This window comes from Ambystoma mexicanum, chromosome 12 (assembly GCF_040938575.1).
Source record: "Ambystoma mexicanum isolate Mex_15411 chromosome 12, UKY_AmexF1_1, whole genome shotgun sequence".
NCBI classification, from domain to species: domain Eukaryota; kingdom Metazoa; phylum Chordata; class Amphibia; order Caudata; family Ambystomatidae; genus Ambystoma; species Ambystoma mexicanum.
Window position 1 is genome coordinate 1,215,220,502 of NC_090936.1, and position 18,986 is coordinate 1,215,239,487.

General features: G+C 49.3%; 1 protein-coding gene across 2 annotated transcripts in view; it reads left to right on the forward strand.

The window, feature by feature from the left end:
* SLC38A4 (solute carrier family 38 member 4) overlaps positions 1-18,986 on the forward strand; it is a 271,144-nt gene that overhangs the window by 237,278 nt on the left and 14,880 nt on the right. For both annotated transcript variants that reach the window (XM_069629871.1, XM_069629872.1), the window contains exons 14-15: positions 7,991-8,135; positions 10,311-10,408. In XM_069629871.1, coding sequence (XP_069485972.1) covers positions 7,991-8,135; positions 10,311-10,408 — 243 coding nt within the window. The remainder of the gene's footprint in view (positions 1-7,990; positions 8,136-10,310; positions 10,409-18,986) is intronic.

Below are 18,986 nucleotides of genomic sequence, written 5' to 3' on the forward strand. Positions count from 1 at the left end.
TCTGTAGGTAGAGACTGACTATTCCTGTCTCTAAACACACAGACACATAGCACAGCCATCATGGGCGTCTGCCTGAGGGGTGCCAAGCACTGCTTCCTGTGGTGGGTGGTGTACTGGCTGTAGGTAGAGACTGACTATTCCTGTCTCTAAACACACAGACACATAGCACAGCCATCATGGGCGTCTGCCTGAGGGGTGCCAAGCACTGCTTCCTGTGGTGGGTGGTGTACTGGCTGTAGGTAGAGACTGACTATTCCTGGCTCTAGACACACAGAAACATAGCACAGCCATCATGGGCGTCTGCCTGGGAGATGCCAGCACTGCTTCCTGTGTTGTCCTGTCTGTAGGTAGAGACTGACTATTCCTGTCTCTAAACACACAGACACATAGCACAGCCATAATGGGCGTCTGCCTGAGGGGTGCCAAGCACTGCTTCCTGTGGTGGGTGGTGTACTGGCTGTAGGTAGAGACTGACTATTCCTGGCTCTAGACACGTGACACATAGTGCAGCCATCATGGGCTTCTGCCTGGGAGATGCCAGCACTGCTTCCTGTGTTGTGTGTTGTCCTGTCTGTAGGTAGAGACTGACTATTCCTGTCTCTAAACACACAGACACATAGCACAGCCATTATGGACGGCTGCCTGAGGGGTGCCAAGCACTGCTTCCTGTGGTGGGTGGTGTACTGGCTGTAGGAAGAGACTGACTATTCCTGTCTCTAAACACACAGACACATAGCACAGCCATCATGGGCGTCTGCCTGAGGGGTGCCAATCACTGCTTCCTGTGGTGGGTGGTGTACTGGCTGTAGGTAGAGACTGACTATTCCTGGCTCTAGACACACAGAAACATAGCACAGCCATCATGGGCGTCTTCCTGGGAGATGCCAGCACTGCTTCCTGTGTTGTGTGTTGTCCTGTCTGTAGGTAGAGACTGACTATTCCTGTCTCTAAACACACAGACACATAGCACAGCCATCATGGGCGTCTGCCTGAGGGGTGCCAAGCACTGCTTCCTGTGGTGGGTGGTGTACTGGCTGTAGGTAGAGACTGACTATTCCTGTCTCTAAACACACAGACACATAGCACAGCCATCATGGGCGTCTGCCTGAGGGGTGCCAAGCACTGCTTCCTGTGGTGGGTGGTGTACTGGCTGTAGGTAGACACTGACTATTCCTGGCTCTAGATACACTGACACATAGCACAGCCATCATGGGCGTCTGCCTGAGGGGTGCCAAGCACTTCTTCCTGTGGTGGGTGGTGTACTGGTTGTAGGTAGAGACTGACTATTCCTGGCTCTAGACACCTGACACATAGTGCAGCCATCATGGGCTTCTGCCTGGGAGATGCCAGCACTGCTTCCTGTGTTGTGTGTTGTCCTGTCTGTAGGTAGAGACTGACTATTCCTGTCTCTAAACACACAGACACATAGCACAGCCATCATGGGCGTCTGCCTGAGGGGTGCCAAGCACTGCTTCCTGTGGTGGGTGGTGTACTGGCTGTAGGTAGAGACTGACTATTCCTGGCTCTAGACACACTGACACATAGTACAGCCATCATGGGCGTCTGCCTGAGGAATGCCAAGCACTGCTCCCTTTGTTGTATTGCCTGCAGGTAGAGACTGCCTACACACTGACACATAGCACAGCCATCATGCCTTCTGCCTGGGAGATAGCAGCACTGCTTCCTGTGTTGTGTATTTTACTGCCCACAGGTTCAGCCTGCCTCTTCCTGACTCTAGACACATGACACATAGTGCAGCCATCAGGGGCTTCTGCCTGAGGGGTGCCAAGCACTGCTTCCTGTGTTGTGTGTTTTACTGCCCACAGGTACAGCCTGCCTCTTCCTGACTCTAGACACATGACACATAGTGCAGCCATCAGGGGCTTCTGCCTGAGGGGTGCCAAGCACTGCTTCCTGTGTTGTGTGTTTTACTGCCCACAGGTACAGCCTGCCTCTTCCTGACTCTAGACACATGACACATAGTGCAGCCATCAGGAGCTTCTGCCTGGGAGATGCCAGCACTGCTTCCTGTGTTGAGTGTTGTACTTCCTGCCGGTAGAGATAGACTCTTCCTGACTCTGGGCACACTGACGCATAGTGTAGCCATCATGGGCTTCTTCCTGATCATAGGCTTCTGCCTGGGAGATGCCAGCACTGCTTCCCATGGTGGGTGTTGTACTTCCTGCAGGTAGAGATGGCTTCTTCCTGACTAGACACACTGACACATAGGGCCTGATTCATGGAATTTGATCACAGTTCAATGTGACTTTGCACTGCTGAAAAGCGACATTGCACTGCCACACAAACCCCGATTCATGGAACTGTGCAAAGTGTATTTCTGCATTGCAAAGTCAGTGCATATTCACTTTTCACAGTTCCATGAATCAGGGTTTGTGTCTGCAGTGCAAAGTCACTTTGAAAAGTGCAATAAATTCCATGAATCGGGCCCTCAGTACAGCCATCATGGGCTTTGCCTGGGAGATGCGGGCACTGCTTCCTGTGTTCTGTGTTGTACAGTCTGCAGGGAGAAACTGAATCTTCCAGACTCTAGACACACAGACACATAGTGCAGCCATCATGGGCTTCTGCCTGGGAGATGCCAGAACTGCTTCCTGTGTTGTGTATGTTACTGCCTGCAGGTATATACTGACTCTAGACAAACTGACACATAGTGCAGCCATCATGGGCTTCTGCCTGGGAGGTGCCAGAACTGCTTCCTGTGTTGTGTATGTTACTGCCTGCAGGTATATACTGACTCTAGACAAACTGACACATAGTGCAGCCATCATGGGCTTCTGCCTGGGAGGTGCCAGAACTGCTTCCTGTGTTGTGTATGTTACTGCCTGCAGGTATATACTGACTCTAGACACACTGACACATAGTGCAGCCATCATGGGCTTCTGCCTGGAAGATATAGTATGCTACTTTCTGTGTTGTACAGTCTGCAGGGAGAAACTGAATCTTCCAGACTCTAGACACACTGACACATAGTGCAGCCATCATGGGCTTCTGCCTGGGAGATGCCAGAACTGCTTCCTGTGTTGTGTGTGTTACTGCCTGCAGGTATATACTGACTCTAGACAAACTGACACATAGTGCAGCCATCATGGGCTTCTGCCTGGGAGGTGCCAGAACTGCTTCCTGTGTTGTGTATGTTACTGCCTGCAGGTATATACTGACTCTAGACACACTGACACATAGTGCAGCCATCATGGGCTTCTGCCTGGAAGATATAGTATGCTACTTTCTGTGTTGTACAGTCTGCAGGGAGAAACTGAATCTTCCAGACTCTAGACACACTGACACATAGTGCAGCCATCATGGGCTTCTGCCTGGGAGATGCCAGAACTGCTTCCTGTGTTGTGTATGTTACTGCCTGCAGGTATATACTCACTCTAGACACACTGACACATAGTGCAGCCATCATGGGCTTCTGCCTGGGAGATGCGGGCACTGCTTTCTGTGTTGTTCAGGCGATGGTGGCAACTGACCCTTGGCAGTCCTGAGAAGCCGCATGTGGGCCCCAGTAGTCCAGCTGGGCATGTCTGGTCAGGGCAGGGCATAGCTTGAGGACATAGACATTGTTTAGCCCTTGCTCATAGAATGGGGTTTATCTAATGAACTCCTGGTGGATCCAGTTTGTCCTCCTAGAACCCCTTATCTTTAAGGGGGTGGTAGGTTCATCCCCCAATCACCTCTCTGCGCCGAGCTCTTTAATTGTACCCCCTGAGCCATAGTGAGAACTTGCTTCATTGTGTGACCCTCATCACTAGGGGTGGGGGCGAAAATTAGCATCAGCAAAGCCAAATCATCGAAATTCACCCCCATTTCACTTTGCTGGAGAAAGGGATGTTTCCTGGTTCCCCAATTTTGGGCAGATTTTGTTTTCCACTGAAATTTCGTTTTTAGACGGTTTGGCTGAAATTTCATCCAATCAGGGGGTGAAACATTTTGCTGCATCCTATTTGGCTGATATTTTGGGGCAAATCCACCCCAAAAACGAAATTTGCCAAGCTAAACACCCAGAATAGCATATTTCGGGGTGGATTTTGCACAGAATGCGATACTTTCTCTGAGGGGTGAATTACGCCGATTTCACCCACTCCTGCTGGTTTGGTATCCTCCGGCCAGCCGGAGGAGCGCCATATGCCCGGTGCGCGGACGCGCGGACGCGGGGTCCTCCCTTCCCAGATGAGCAGAAACACTGGTTAAATGAGCCATGATGCCCAACACCAACTGCTCACTGTTCCCCCTGTGCATTAATGTGTATGTAAAATATGCGGCCATAGACTGGAGGACAACCCATATGGGGCCGGACCTCTCACCTTATGGGCGCTGGTTTTGCCTAGTGTGACGAAGGGGCCCTTGTGGCCCTGGTGGCTAGCCCGGGGCAGGCCACGCGAAGACGGGGCATCAACGCTTGACTTTTACTCTCCTATGTTGCCTGAGGCGGAGGAAACCGGTAGGGGGGGAATGGACCTGTCCCGTGTCAGGCAGACGGGCTTTTCTACAGACCTAGCCATTGGTCACAGACCCTGGCCTGTTGGCAAATCACCCACTGTCTTTGTAGGCCAGCCTCTCTCTGGGAAGCAGGGGGCGATAGACTCAGCTTTTCCCAGGAGCCAGTTCCACTCACTCCTAACCAAGTAGTGATTTACTCGCTTGCAAGTTAGTACGAATTTACAAAAGGAAATACGAGTGATTCACACAAAGATGGGAGCATTTTCTATTGGTTCTAAGATACACATTGTTGCATATCCTGCACATGTGTAAATTATTAAAATTCAAGCACAAAGGAGGCATTCCCAGGGGGCTGTTGGGGAGTTGTTAGTATAATGTGGGGGATGGGGGAGTCTGAATGGGGAAGAGGTGCACAGCCAAATTATGTCATAGCTGTGTTAGGCTACACCTGAACCAGGCGTAAGTGATGAAGGGTAGCTCTGAAAGTGAATGCAAGTGTGGGCGACCATTTGGGATGTGTGGCGTATGAAGGGATGTGTAGTTAAAACATATTGTAGATTGGAAGAAAAGGTTACGCTGTAGGAAGCTACACTGAGTGTGAGTGGGATTTTTTTCTTAATCTTAAACATATTGTCGGTCAGTCGTAAAATGCACCTCAGTTCTTTGTAAATGGTATTTTCTGGTGCAAGTTTTGAACAGAAATTGGTCAATCTCGCGCTCGCTGTGACTTGCCAAAAGCGGGATGCTTCGTGCATCGACCCCTACAGCGCGGGCCTGATACATTCACAGCGACCGCCAATCACAGGGGAACCTCGGGTGTAAATTACTCCCAGGTGTGGCTGTAACTCACTCACTGTAACTGTTGCTAGACCCCCTTGTACTGACCCCTGTCGCCCCGCTTCCCTCGCCGCCTGGGACTTGTGCTTGCCGAAGCTAGGTCTGCGCTCAGTGAATACTCTAATCATAGTGACAATGTACGTGACCCTTTCAATCTGTCCACATGTTTTTCATAGTTTTTTCGGTCAAATTAAATAAAATAAATATATGTTGAGTGGTAAGGGATTAGGTTAAGTTGGGGGAAGCGGGGCGGAGGGGGGTCTCCCCCTGCATTTTCGACTAAAAGGGTGTGTGGTGGTCTCCCCCTGCATTTTCAACCGAAAAACGCGACCCAAAAAAGACAACCGAAAAGAATGGGTTCAAATTGGAAAAGGTCAAATGTTTTCGATCAAGTAGACCTAAATGGCAAATACACATGCATTTTGGGAATATTCACATGAAAAACACACACACATGTCTTAAAATGTGGGCATGTGTGTACGTAATGTGCACAATGTGTAAACCCGAGGCAAATCCAACAGCAGCCCATTCTTAATGTGTCTTGTTAGCATGTACAGCAGGTTCATGTGTGAGACAGTCCCCATTCCTCCTGGAGAAAGCTTTGTGAATCTAGTGTTCGGCCTTGGCATGTGCTCTAAACCAGCGGTGTCAAGAGACTGAACTGTCGCAAGACCCTCTCCCCCTCCACCCAGGGAAGGGAGGTGTGGGAGGTGTGCAAAGCAGGGCCTGTGCCGCCCGAGGACACTGTCAGCCCATTACTGCCTGGCAGAGTGGACCACTCTGGGCTAACTGGGCTACGAGCGACCTTTTACCTATATACTGCAGGCAGGTCCCCACACCTGCTGCTCTGCACTGCCTGCATTGCCTGTTTACCCTTTACAGTCATTAGACAGATTTAAAAATGTATTTGTTCTTTGAACTGACTAGTAGCGAGAACAAAATGCAGGTATTTAAAAACGTAGGTAAGAACATGACTTAACAATGCGCTGTGTGTTTCATTTACACGGATACGTGTCTGCCTTTTCATAGAGCGCCCCCACTGTTTTTTTCTCCAGTTGCTTTGCCCAGATCGAGCAAACTGCGGCAGCCGTGTATTCCCCTAAGAAAAGCTAGATGCCCCTTCCCGGTGGAATATGTGTTTCCATTCAAATCAATGGGCCACATGCACTGGGTAACTCTGACTTGCACCTGCAGAGGGCTAGGCTGGTCACAAAGAGGCTACACTGGGTAACGTTGACTTACCCCTGACTTGCAGAGGGCTAGGCTGGTCACCAAAGAATTTACATGGAGTAACTCTGACTTACACATGCAGAGTGTTATGCTGGTCACAAAACAATTTACATGGAGTAACTCTGACTTACACCTGCCGAGGGTTATGCTGTTCACAAAAGAATTTACATGGAGTAACTCTGACTTACACCTGCCTTACACCTGCAGAGGGCTAGGCTTGTCACCAAAGAATGTACATGGAGTAACTCTGACTTACACCTGCAGAGTGTTATGCTGGTCACAAAACAATTTACATGGAGTAACTCTGATTTACACCTGCAGAGTGTTATGCTGTTCACAAAAGAATTTACATGGAGTAACTCTGACTTACACCTGCCTTACACCTGCAGAGGGCTAGGCTCGTCACCAAAGAATGTACATGGAGTAACTCTGACTTACACCTGCAGAGTGTTATGCTGGTCACAAAACAATTTACATGGAGTAACTATGACTTACACCTGCAGAGTGTTATGCTGTTCACAAAAGAATTTACATGGAGTAACTCTGACTTACACCTGCCTTACACCTGCAGAGGGCTAGGCTCGTCACCAAAGAATGTACATGGAGTAACTCTGACTTACACCTGCAGAGTGTTATGCTGGCACAAAACAATTTACATGGAGTAACTCTGACTTACACCTGCAGAGTGTTATGCTGTTCACAAAAGAATTTACATGGAGTAACTCTGACTTACACCTGCCTTACACCTGCAGAGGGCTAGGCTCGTCACTAAAGAATGTACATGGAGTAACTCTGACTTACACATGCAGAGTGTTATGCTGGTCACAAAACAATTTACATGGAGTAACTCTGACTTACACCTGCAGAGTGTTATGCTGTTCACAAAAGAATTTACATGGAGTAACTCTGACTTACACCTGCCTTACACCTGCAGAGGGCTAGGCTCGTCACCAAAGAATGTACATGGAGTAACTCTGATTTACACCTGCCGAGGGTTATGCTGTTCACAAAAGAATTTACATGGAGTAACTCTGACCTACACCTGTAAGTTACATAGATTAGCTTTGATTTAACACCTGACTTACTCCGAGTAAGTCCGGTGCAAGTCAGAGTTACTCACTAACTTATTTTATGACAGAAAGGAAGTGATGCGCTATTCCATTATCTCATTCCACTAGAGGTCGCCGACAGTTGCCTTTGTGGCGAAACAGTAAACTCATGGGATGTTCGCTACTCGCAACACGTTTTGACTACGCTTTGAGAAGGCATAAGACCTTTCCTTGAATCCTCCTGCTCTATACACTCACTTCGTCTGAAGTGGTTGTGAAATGCTTACATTTCTCGTGGTGATTAGAAATCAAGGGCATTATCCAACGTTCTCTTTTTTTCTGCAGGACAAAGTAAGAAAGAAAGAAGTTGCCTTTTGACGTGTTATGCACTGTCTTTACTTCTTCGTCCACAGATCCGTTCATCGGTGACTACCATGCTCTTCCCTGGCCGGCAGTTCAACTGGCTCCGGCACATCCTGATAGCAGCCATCATTCTGGGCTTCAACAACATTCTCGTCATCTTCGTGCCCACCATTAAGGACATATTTGGCTTCATAGGTAGGTGGAGTCCGATATGGTTATCGCAGGTAACATTCATAAACCACAAAACCTCAATATTGTAAAGTGCTGACGTAAATGATAGCGCACTCTAAACTCATCCTCCGCAATGTATTGCCAAGACCTCTCTCAGACCCATCAAGGTTTACAAGCAATCTCTGTTCCCACCATTAAGGACAGATTTGGCTTCATAGGTAGGTGGAGTCAGATGTGCTTATCCAGGATAACATTCCCAAACTGCAAAACCTCAATGTTGTAAAGGGCTGATGTAAGTGATAACGCATCCTAAGCTCATCTTCCATTATGTACTGCCCAGACCCCTTTCACACCCATCAAGGTTCCCAAGAAACCTTCTTGTTATATATTCTGCCCACCATTAAGGACATATTCGGCTTCATAGGTAGGTGTAGAAAGATTAGCTTATCACAAATAAAATTCACAAACTGCAAAACCTCAATGTTGTAAAGGGCTGATCTAAGTGATACGGCATCCTAAACGCATCCTCCACAATGTACTGGCCAGGCCCTTTTCAAGCCCAACCAGGTTTACAAGCAATCGTTGTGCCCACCATTAAGGACATGGTTGGCTTCAGAGGTAGGTGGAGTCTGATGTGCTTATCCAGGATAACAATCACATACTGCAAAACCTCAATGTTATAAAGGGCTGATGTAAATGATACCACACCCCACCCCTTTTCAAACCCATCAGGGTTTGCAAGCAAATGCCCTAGTTAGGCACAATTGGTGCCCTTTCTTTAAGCCTGACTGCACTACATCGTCACCTATCATTGTGTGCGTCACGTGTCATCATCTACATGATGGTCAAAATGTCACTATCATCCTGCGATGTATGTCTGATGACATCCACATTATCATGTTATCATGTTTCCATGGTTTGCATCATCATGTGCCATGAGTGTCACTGTGACCTCGTGTGTGCTCTCAATATCACCTTTGAGGTGGCACGCTGGTGATATGGTGATGCTGCCTGGGTCCTCGCTCGCATTGGGAGGGAATTGCCGATGTAGATACAGGAAATGAACACCAGATCAGGTGAAACTCCCAGAAATATAACCTCAATGGGAGCACAGCCACAGAACCTCCTCTTTATCCCCTCTCTCCATATCCTTGCTGCTGTACCCTTGACACTCTAATCCTTGCATTGGGTGCATACTGCTGGTTCTATTGCCGTATCCCCTTGCTGTGCAGTTCTCTGTTCCTTCCCAGCTCGATTTAGCTACCTACATACATACATACATGCATACATACATACATGGAGCTACTCCATTGATAGCTGTAACCTACCCTCGTGGAATGTCCTGACTACAATCTGAAAAGATCTTCTTGAGTTTGCTCGAGGCCAGAGCTCAAAGGATCTTGTTTGAATTCCAAAGGCCCTGGATCTTGGACCTCGAGCAACTGTGAAGCTGGAAACCAAAGAATTCCTGATGGAAAGTGTGCAAAAATAGCCTCTGTCCTAAGGGTTGGATGTGGACTCTAGTGGGAAATCAAGGTGTTGGGCAACGGGTGGGAGTGGTGAAAAAGAGGGAACCAGCTCTTCTCCAGACAGACACAAACCACACTGCTCTGTCACTGGCAGCACTCCCTGATGTCAAGCTGTCACTTAACCTTACACTAGATCACCTATGACGTCAGGGGCTCCCGCTACTCAATCAACACCCTGTTAGATACCTAAACGATCACCCTGGTTACACAGTCATACAGTGCATGAGAGAGGGGAATCCTGAGCTCAAAATACCTAACCTCCAGGAGGTCAAAAAACACACAAACAAATGGAAAGTTCTGGATGTCCCCCCCCCCAGGGAAAGAGACTTCTCAACCTGCGGCCCAATCCAGAAAAATACATCCCCAGAAGCCCTCTCACTTATCCCAACATACCAGGCCTTCAATTGAAATGTGCTTGCTAATGTGCTGCTTAATCAGAACAAAATGGCCTCCCTAGTGTGAGTGGAGGCTGAAAGGAGACATTTACAATTGGTTCAACAATCGCTGTCGGCCACAGTATGGTTATTTGCCCTGTCATGATGAATGTTTCATTAAAAGAAGGCATAAGTATTCCCGGGGTGTGTTAATATGCTTCATTTTCACACACGTGCACATTTAGCTCACAGTTCATTCTGTTTATGTTAAACTGTGTGAACATTTTTTGTTTCAGGGGCGTCGGCGGCCACTATGTTGATTTTCATTCTCCCTGCTGCCTTCTACCTGCGAATAGTAAAGAAAGAGCCCTTCAAGTCCCCTCAAAAGATTGGGGTAAGAAAGCCACCCCTTGTTCCACTGTTTAATTGTTACAACCTCAACTTGTCCAATCAGCCTCTAAAGTCAGTCTTTTGCCTCTAAAGGCTGTCCACGATATTTACCAGGGTTACCTGTGGTTTGCCCGGGATTGTCCATATTATTTGCCATGGTTGCCTGTGGTTGGCCCGGGATTGTCCATATTATCTACCATGGTTACCTGTGGTTGGCCCGGGGTTGTCCATATTATTTACCTTGGTTACCTGTGGTTGGCCGGGGGTTGTCCATATTATTTACCTTGGTTACCTGTGGTTGGCCGGGGGTTGTCCATATTATTTACCATGGTTACCTGTGGTTGGCCGGGGGTTGTCCATATTATTTACCATGGTTACCTGTGGTTGGCCAGGGGTTGTCCATGATATTTAACAGGGTTAAGTGTGATTTCTCTGTGGATGGCCAGGGGTTGTCCATGAAATTTACTAGGGTTCCCTGTAGTTGCTCTGTGGTTGGCCAGGGGTTGTCCATGATATTTAACAGGGTTAAGTGTGATTTCTCTGTGGTTGGCCAGGGGTTGTCCATGATATTTACCAGGGTTCCCTGTAGTTGCTCTGTGGTTGGCCAGGGGTTGTCCATGATATTCAGCAGGGTTCCCTGCCGTTTCTCTGTGGCTGGCCAGGGGTTGTCCATGATATTTACCAGGGTTCCCTGCCGTTTCTCTGTGGCTGGCCAGGGGTTGCCCATGATATTTACCAGGGTTCCCTGCCGTTTCTCTGTGGCTGGACAGGGGTTGTCCATGATATTCAGCAGGGTTTCCTGCCGTTTCTCTGTGGCTGGCCAGGATTTGTCCATGATATTTACCAGGGTTCCCTGCCGTTTCTCTGTGGCTGGCCAGGGGTTGTCCATGATATTTACCAGGGTTCCCTGCCGTTTCTCTGTGGCTGGCCAGGGGTTGTCCATGATATTTACCAGGGTTCCCTGCCGTTTCTCTGTGGCTGGCCAGGGGTTGTCCATGATATTTACCAGGGTTCCCTGTAGTTGCTCTGTGGTTGGCCAGGGGTTGTCCATGATATTCAGCAGGGTTCCCTGCCTTTTCTCTGTGGCTGGCCAGGGGTTGTCCATGATATTTACCAGGGTTCCCTGCCGTTTCTCTGTGGCTGGCCAGGGGTTGTCCATGATATTTACCAGGGTTCCCTGCCGTTTCTCTGTGGCGCTTCTCTGTGGCTGGCCAGGGGTTGTCCATGATATTTACCAGGGTTCCCGGCCGTTTCTCTGTGGCTGGCCAGGGGTTGTCCATGATATTTACCAGGGTTCCCTGCCGTTTCTCTGTGGCTGGCCAGGGGTTGTCCATGATATTTACCAGGGTTCCCTGTAGTTGCTCTGTGGTTGGCCAGGGGTTGTCCATGATATTCAGCAGGGTTCCCTGCCGTTTCTCGGTGGCTGGCCAGGGGTTGTCCATGATATTTACCAGGGTTCCCTGCCGTTTCTCTGTGGCTGGCCAGGTGTTGTCCATGATATTTACCAGGGTTCCCTGCCGTTTCTCTGGGGCTGGCCAGGGGTTGTCCATGATATTTACCAGGGTTCCCTGTAGTTGCTCTGTGGTTGGCCAGGGGTTGTCCATGATATTCAGCAGGGTTCCCTGCCGTTTCTCTGTGGCTGGCCAGGGGTTGTCCATGATATTTACCAGGGTTCCCTGCCGTTTCTCTGTGGCTGGCCAGGGGTTGTCCATGATATTTACCAGGGTTCCCTGCCGTTTCTCTGTGGATGGCCAGGGGTTGTCCATGATATTTACTAGGGTTCCCTGACGTTTCTCTGTGGCTGGCCAGGGCAGGGGTGGACTGGCCTATACGGAACTCTGGAGATTTCCCGGTGGGCCTCTGCACCCTGGGCCTCTTTTCTGTGGTATTTCCAAATTTTCTCATAGGAAAAACATTGGGCTTGCTGAAAATGTGTCATTTGGGGCCACTTTGAACTTTATTTCCAGGGCCTCTTTTGGTCCCCAGTAATTATTTCCAGGGCCTCTTTTAGTTCCCAGTCCAGCCCTGGGCCAGGGGTTGTCCATGATATTTACCAGGGTTCCCTGCCGTTTCTCTGTGGCTGGCCAGGGGTTGTCCATGATATTTACCAGGGTTCCCTGCCGTTTCTCTGTGGCTGGCCAGGGGTTGTCCATGATATTTACCAGGGTTCCCTGTAGTTGCTCTGTGGCTGGCCAGAGGTTGTGCATGATATTTAACAGGGTTAAGTGTGATTTCTCTGTGGCTGGCCAGGGGTTGTCCATGATATTTACCAGGGTTCCCTGTAGTTGCTCTGTGGTTGGCCAGGGGTTGTCCATGATATTTAACAGGGTTAAGTGTGATTTCTCTGTGGATGGCCAGGGGTTGTCCATGATATTTACCAGGGTTCCCTGTAGTTGCTCTGTGGTTGGCCAGGGGTTGTCCATGATATTTAACAGGGTTAAGTGTGATTTCTCTGTGGATGGCCAGGGGTTGTCCATGATATTTACCAGGGTTCCCTGCCGTTTCTCTGTGGCTGGCCAGGGGTTGTCCATGATATTTAACAGGGTTCCCTGTAGTTGCTCTGTGGTTGGCCAGGGGTTGTCCATGATATTTAACAGGGTTAAGTGTGATTTCTCTGTGGATGGCCAGGGGTTGTCCATGATATTTACCAGGGTTCCCTGCCGTTTCTCTGTGGCTGGCCAGGGGTTATCCATGATATTTACCAGGGTTCCCTGTAGTTGCTCTGTGGTTGGCCAGGGGTTGTCCATGATATTTACCAGGGTTCCCCGCCGTTTCTCTGTGGCTGGCCAGGGGTTGTCCATGATATTTACCAGGGTTCCCTGTAGTTGCTCTGTGGTTGGCCAGGGGTTGTCCATGATATTTACCAGGGTTCCCTGCCGTTTGTCTGTGGCTGGCCAGGGGTTGTCCATGATATTTACCAGGGTTCCCTGCCCTTTCTCTGTGGCTGGCCAGGGGTTGTTCATGATATTTACTAGGGTTCCCTTCCGTTTCTCTGTGGCTGGCCAGGGGTTGTCCATGATATTTACCAGGGTTCCCTGTAGTTGCTCTGTGGTTGGCCAGGGGTTGTCCATGATATTTAACAGGGTTAAGTGTGATTTCTCTGTGGCTGGCCAGGGGTTGTCCATGATATTTACCAGGGTTCCCTGCCGTTTCTCTGTGGCTGGCCAGGGGTTGTCCATGATATTTACCAGGGTTCCCTGTAGTTGCTCTGTGGCTGGCCAGGGGTTGTCCATGATATTTACCAGGGTTCCCTGCCGTTTCTCTGTGGCTGGCCAGGGGTTGTCCATGATATTTACCAGGGTTCCCTGTAGTCGCTCTGTGGTTGGCCAGGGGTTGTCCATGATATTTAACAGGGTTAAGTGTGATTTCTCTGTGGATGGCCAGGGGTTGTCCATGATATTTACCAGGGTTCCCTGTAGTTGCTCTGTGGTTGGCCAGGGGTTGTCCATGATATTTAACAGGGTTAAGTGTGATTTCTCTGTGGATGGCCAGGGGTTGTCCATGATATTTACCAGGGTTCCCTGCCGTTTCTCTGTGGCTGGCCAGGGGTTGTCCATGATATTTACCAGGGTTCCCTGTAGTTGCTCTGTGGTTGGCCAGGGGTTGTCCATGATATTTAACAGGGTTAAGTGTGATTTCTCTGTGGATGGCCAGGGGTTGTCCATGATATTTACCACGGTTCCCTGCCGTTTCTCTGTGGCTGGCCAGGGGTTGTCCATGATATTTACCAGGGTTCCCTGTAGTTGCTCTGTGGATGTCCATGATATTTAACAGGGTTAAGTGTGATTTCTCTGTGGATGGCCAGGGGTTTTCCATGATATTTAACAGGGTTAAGTGTGATTTCTCTGTGGATGGCCAGGGGTTGTCCATGATATTTAACAGGGTTAAGTGTGATTTCTCTGTGGATGGCCAGGGGTTGTCCATGATATTTACCAGGGTTCCCTGCCGTTTCTCTGTGGCTGGCCAGGGGTTGTCCATGATATTTACCAGGGTTCCCTTCCATTTCTCTGTGGCTGGCCAGGGGTTGTCCATGATATTTAACAGGGTTAAGTGTGATTTCTCTGTGGATGGCCAGGGGTTGTCCATGATATTTAACAGGGTTAAGTGTGATTTCTCTGTGGCTGGCCAGGGGTTGTCCATGATATTTACCAGGGTTCCCTGTAGTTGCTCTGTGGTTGGCCAGGGGTTGTCCATGACATTTAACAGGGTTAAGTGTGATTTCTCTGTGGATGGCCAGGGGTTGTCCATGATATTTACCACGGTTCCCTGCCGTTTCTCTGTGGCTGGCCAGGGGTTGTCCATGATATTTAACAGGGTTCCCTGTAGTTGCTCTGTGGATGTCCATGATATTTAACAGGGTTAAGTGTGATTTCTCTGTGGATGGCCAGGGGTTGTCCATGATAGTTAACAGGGTTAAGTGTGATTTCTCTGTGGATGGCCAGGGGTTGTCCATGATATTTAACAGGGTTAAGTGTGATTTCTCTGTGGATGGCCAGGGGTTGTCCATGATATTTACCAGGGTTCCCTGCCGTTTCTCTGTGGGTGGCCAGGGGTTGTCCATAATATTTACCAGGGTTCCCTTCCGTTTCTCTGTGGCTGGCCAGGGGTTGTCCATGATATTTAATAGGGTTAAGTGTGTTTTCTCTGTTGATGGCCAGGGGTTGTCCATGATATTTAACAGGGTTAAGTGTGATTTCTCTGTGGCTGGCCAGGGGTTGTCCATGATATTTAACAGGGTTAAGTGTGATTTCTCTGTGGATGGCCAGGGGTTGTCCTTGATATTTACCAGGATTCCCTTCCGTTTCTCTGTGGCTGGCCAGGGGTTGTCCATGATATTTAACAGGGGTAAGTGTGATTTCTCTGTGGCTGGCCAGGGGTTGTCCATGATATTTAACAGGGTTAAGTGTGATTTCTCTGTGGATGGCCAGGGGTTGTCCATGATATTTAACAGGGTTAAGTGTGATTTCTCTGTGGCTGGCCAGGGGTTGTCCATGATATTTAACAGGGTTAAGTGTGATTTCTCTGTGGATGGCCAGGGGTTGTCCATGATATTTAACAGGGTTAAGTGTGATTTCTCTGTGGCTGGCCAGGGGTTGTCCATGATATTTAACAGGGTTAAGTGTGATTTCTCTGTGGATGGCCAGGGGTTGTCCAGGATATTTAACAGGGTTAAGTGTGATTTCTCTGTGGATGGCCAGGGGTTGTCCATGATATTTAACAGGGTTAAGTGTGATTTCTCTGTGGCTGGCCAGGGGTTGTCCATGATATTTAGCAGGGTTCCCTGCCGTTTCTCTGTGGCTGGCCAGGGGTTGTCCATGATATTTACCAGGGTTCCCTGCCGTTTCTCTGTGGCTGGCCAGGCGTTGTCCATGATATTTACTAGGGTTCCCTGACGTTTCTCTGTGGCTGGCCAGGGGTTGTCCATGATATTTACCAGGATTCCCTGCCGTTTCTCTGTGGCTGGCCAGGGGTTGTCCATGATATTTACCAGGGTTCCCTTCCGTTTCTCTGTGGCTGGCCAGGGGTTGTCCATGATATTTAACAGGGTTAAGTGTGATTTCTCTGTGGATGGCCAGGGGTTGTCCATGATATTTAACAGGGTTAAGTGTGATTTCTCTGTGGATGGCCAAGGGTTGTCCATGATATTTACCAGGGTTCCCTGTAGTTGCTCTGTGGTTGGCCAGGGGTTGTCCATGATATTTACCAGGGTTCCCTTCCGTTTCTCTGTGGCTGGCCAGGGGTTGTCCATGATATTTAACAGGGTTAAGTGTGATTTCTCTGTGGATGGCCAGGGGTTGTCCATGATATTTAACAGGGTTAAGTGTGATTTCTCTATGGATGGCCAGGGATTGTCCATGATATTTAACAGGGTTAAGTGTGATTTCTCTGTGGATGGCCAGGGGTTGTCCATGATATTTACCAGGGTTCCCTTCCGTTTCTCTGTGGCTGGCCAGGGGTTGTCCATGATATTTAACAGGGTTAAGTGTGATTTCTCTGTGGATGGCCAGGGGTTGTCCATGATATTTACCAGGGTTCCCTTCCGTTTCTCTGTGGCTGGCCAGGGGTTGTCCATGATATTTAACAGGGTTAAGTGTGATTTCTCTGTAGATGGCCAGGGGTTGTCCATGATATTTAACAGGGTTAAGTGTGATTTCTCTGTGGATGGCCAGGGGTTGTCCATGATATTTAACAGGGTTAAGTGTGATTTCTCTGTGGCTGGCCAAGGGTTGTCCATGATATTTAACAGGGTTAAGTGTGATTTCTCTGTGGATGGCCAGGGGTTGTCCATGATATTTACCAGGGTTCCCTGTAGTTGCTCTGTGGTTGGCCAGGGGTTGTCCATGATATTTCCCAGGGTTCCCTGCCGTTTCTCTGTGGCTGGCCAGGGGTTGTCCATGATATTTACAAGGGTTCCCTGTAGTTGCTCTGGGGTTGGCCAGGGGTTGTCCATGATATGTAACAGGGTTAAGTGTGATTTCTCTGTGGATGGCCAGGGGTTGTCCATGATATTTACCAGGGTTCCCTGTAGTTGCTCTGTGGTTGGCCAGGGGTTGTCCATGATATTTAACAGGGTTAAGTGTGATTTCTCTGTGGATGGCCAGGGGTTGTCCATGATATTTACTAGGGTTCCCTGTAGTTGCTCTGTGGTTGGCCAGGGGTTGTCCATGATATTTAACAGGGTTAAGTGTGATTTCTCTGTGGATGGCCAGGGGTTGTCCATGATATTTACCAGGGTTCCCTGCTGTTTCTCTGTGGCTGGCCAGGGGTTGTCCATGATATTTACCAGGGTTCCCTTCCGTTTCTCTGTGGCTGGCCAGGGGTTGTCCATGATATTTACCAGGGTTCGCTTCCATTTCTCTGTGGCTGGCCAGGGGTTGTCCATGATATTTACCAGGGTTCCCTGCCATTTCTCTGTGGCTGGCCAGGGGTTGTCCATGATATTTACCCGGGTTCCCTGTAGTTGCTCTGTGGTTGGCCAGGGGTTGTCCATGATATTTACCAGGGTTCCCTGCCGTTTTTCTGTGGCTGGCCAGGGGTTGTCCATGATATTTACCAGGGTTCCCTGCCGTTTCTCTGTGGCTGGCCAGGGGTTGTCCATGATATTTAACAGGGTTAAGTGTGATTTCTCTGTGGCTGGCCAGGGGTTGTCCATGATATTCAGCAGGGTTCCCTGCCGTTTCTCTGTGGCTGGCCAGGGGTTGTCCATGATATTTACCAGGGTTCCCTTCCGTTTCTCTGTGGCTGGCCAGGGGTTGTCCATGATATTTACCAGGGTTCCCTGCCGTTTCTCTGTGGCTGGCCAGGGGTTGTCCATGATATTTAGCAGGGTTCCCTGCCGTTTCTCTGTGGCTGGCCAGGGCGTGTCCATGATATTTACCAGGGTTCCCTGCCGTTTCTCTGTGGCTGGCCAGGGGATGTCCATGATATTTACTAGGGTTCCCTGACGTTTCTCTGTGGCTGGCCAGGGGTTGTCCATGATATTTACCAGGGTTCCCTGCCGTTTCTCTGTGGCTGGCCAGGGGTTGTCCATGATATTTAACAGGGTTAAGTGTGATTTCTCTGTGGCTGGCCAGGGGTTGTCCATGATATTTACCAGGGTTCCCTGTAGTTGCTCTGTGGTTGGCCAGGGGCTGTCCATGATATTTACCAGGGTTCCCTGTAGTTGCTCTGTGGTTGGCCAGGGGTTGTCCATGATATTTACCAGGGTTCCCTGCTGTTTCTCTGTGGCTGGCCAGGGGATGTCCATGATATTTAACAGGGTTAAGTGTGATTTCTCATTGGCTGGCCAGGGGTTGTCCATGATATTTACCAGGGTTCCCTGCCGTTTCTCTGTGGCTGGCCAGGGGTTGTCCATGATATTTAACAGGGTTAAGTGTGATTTCTCTGTGGCTGGCCAGGGGTTGTCCATGATATTTACCAGGGTTCCCTGCCGTTTCTCTGTGGCTGGCCAGGGGTTGTCCATGATATTTAACAGGGTTAAGTGTGATTTCTCTGTGGCTGGCCAGGGGTTGTCCATGATATTCAGCAGGGTTCCCTGTAGTTGCTCTGTGGTTGGCCAGGGGTTGTCCATGATATTTACCAGGGTTCCCTGTAGTTGCTCTGTGGCTGGCCAGGGGTTGTCCATGATATTTGACAGGGTTCCCTTCCGTTTCTCTGTGGCTGGCCAGGGGTTGTCCATGATATTTACTAGGGTTCCCTGACGTTTCTCTGTGGCTGGCCAGGGGTTGTCATGATATTTTCCAGGGTTCCCTGTAGTTGCTCTGTGGTTGGCCAGGGGTTGTCCATGATATTTAACATGGTTAAGTGTGATTTCTCTGTGGCTGGCCAGGGGTTGTCCATGATATTTACTAGGGTTCCCTGACGTTTCTCTGTGGCTGGCCTGGGGTTGTCCATGATATTTACCAGGGTTCCCTTCCGTTTCTCTGTGGCTGGCAGGGGTTGTCCATGATATTTACCAGGGTTCCCTGTAGTTGCTCTGTGGTTGGCCAGGGGTTGTCCATGATATTTACCAGGGTTCCCTGCCGTTTCTCTGTGGCTGGTCAGGGGTTGTCCATAATATTTAAAAGGGTTAAGTGTGATTT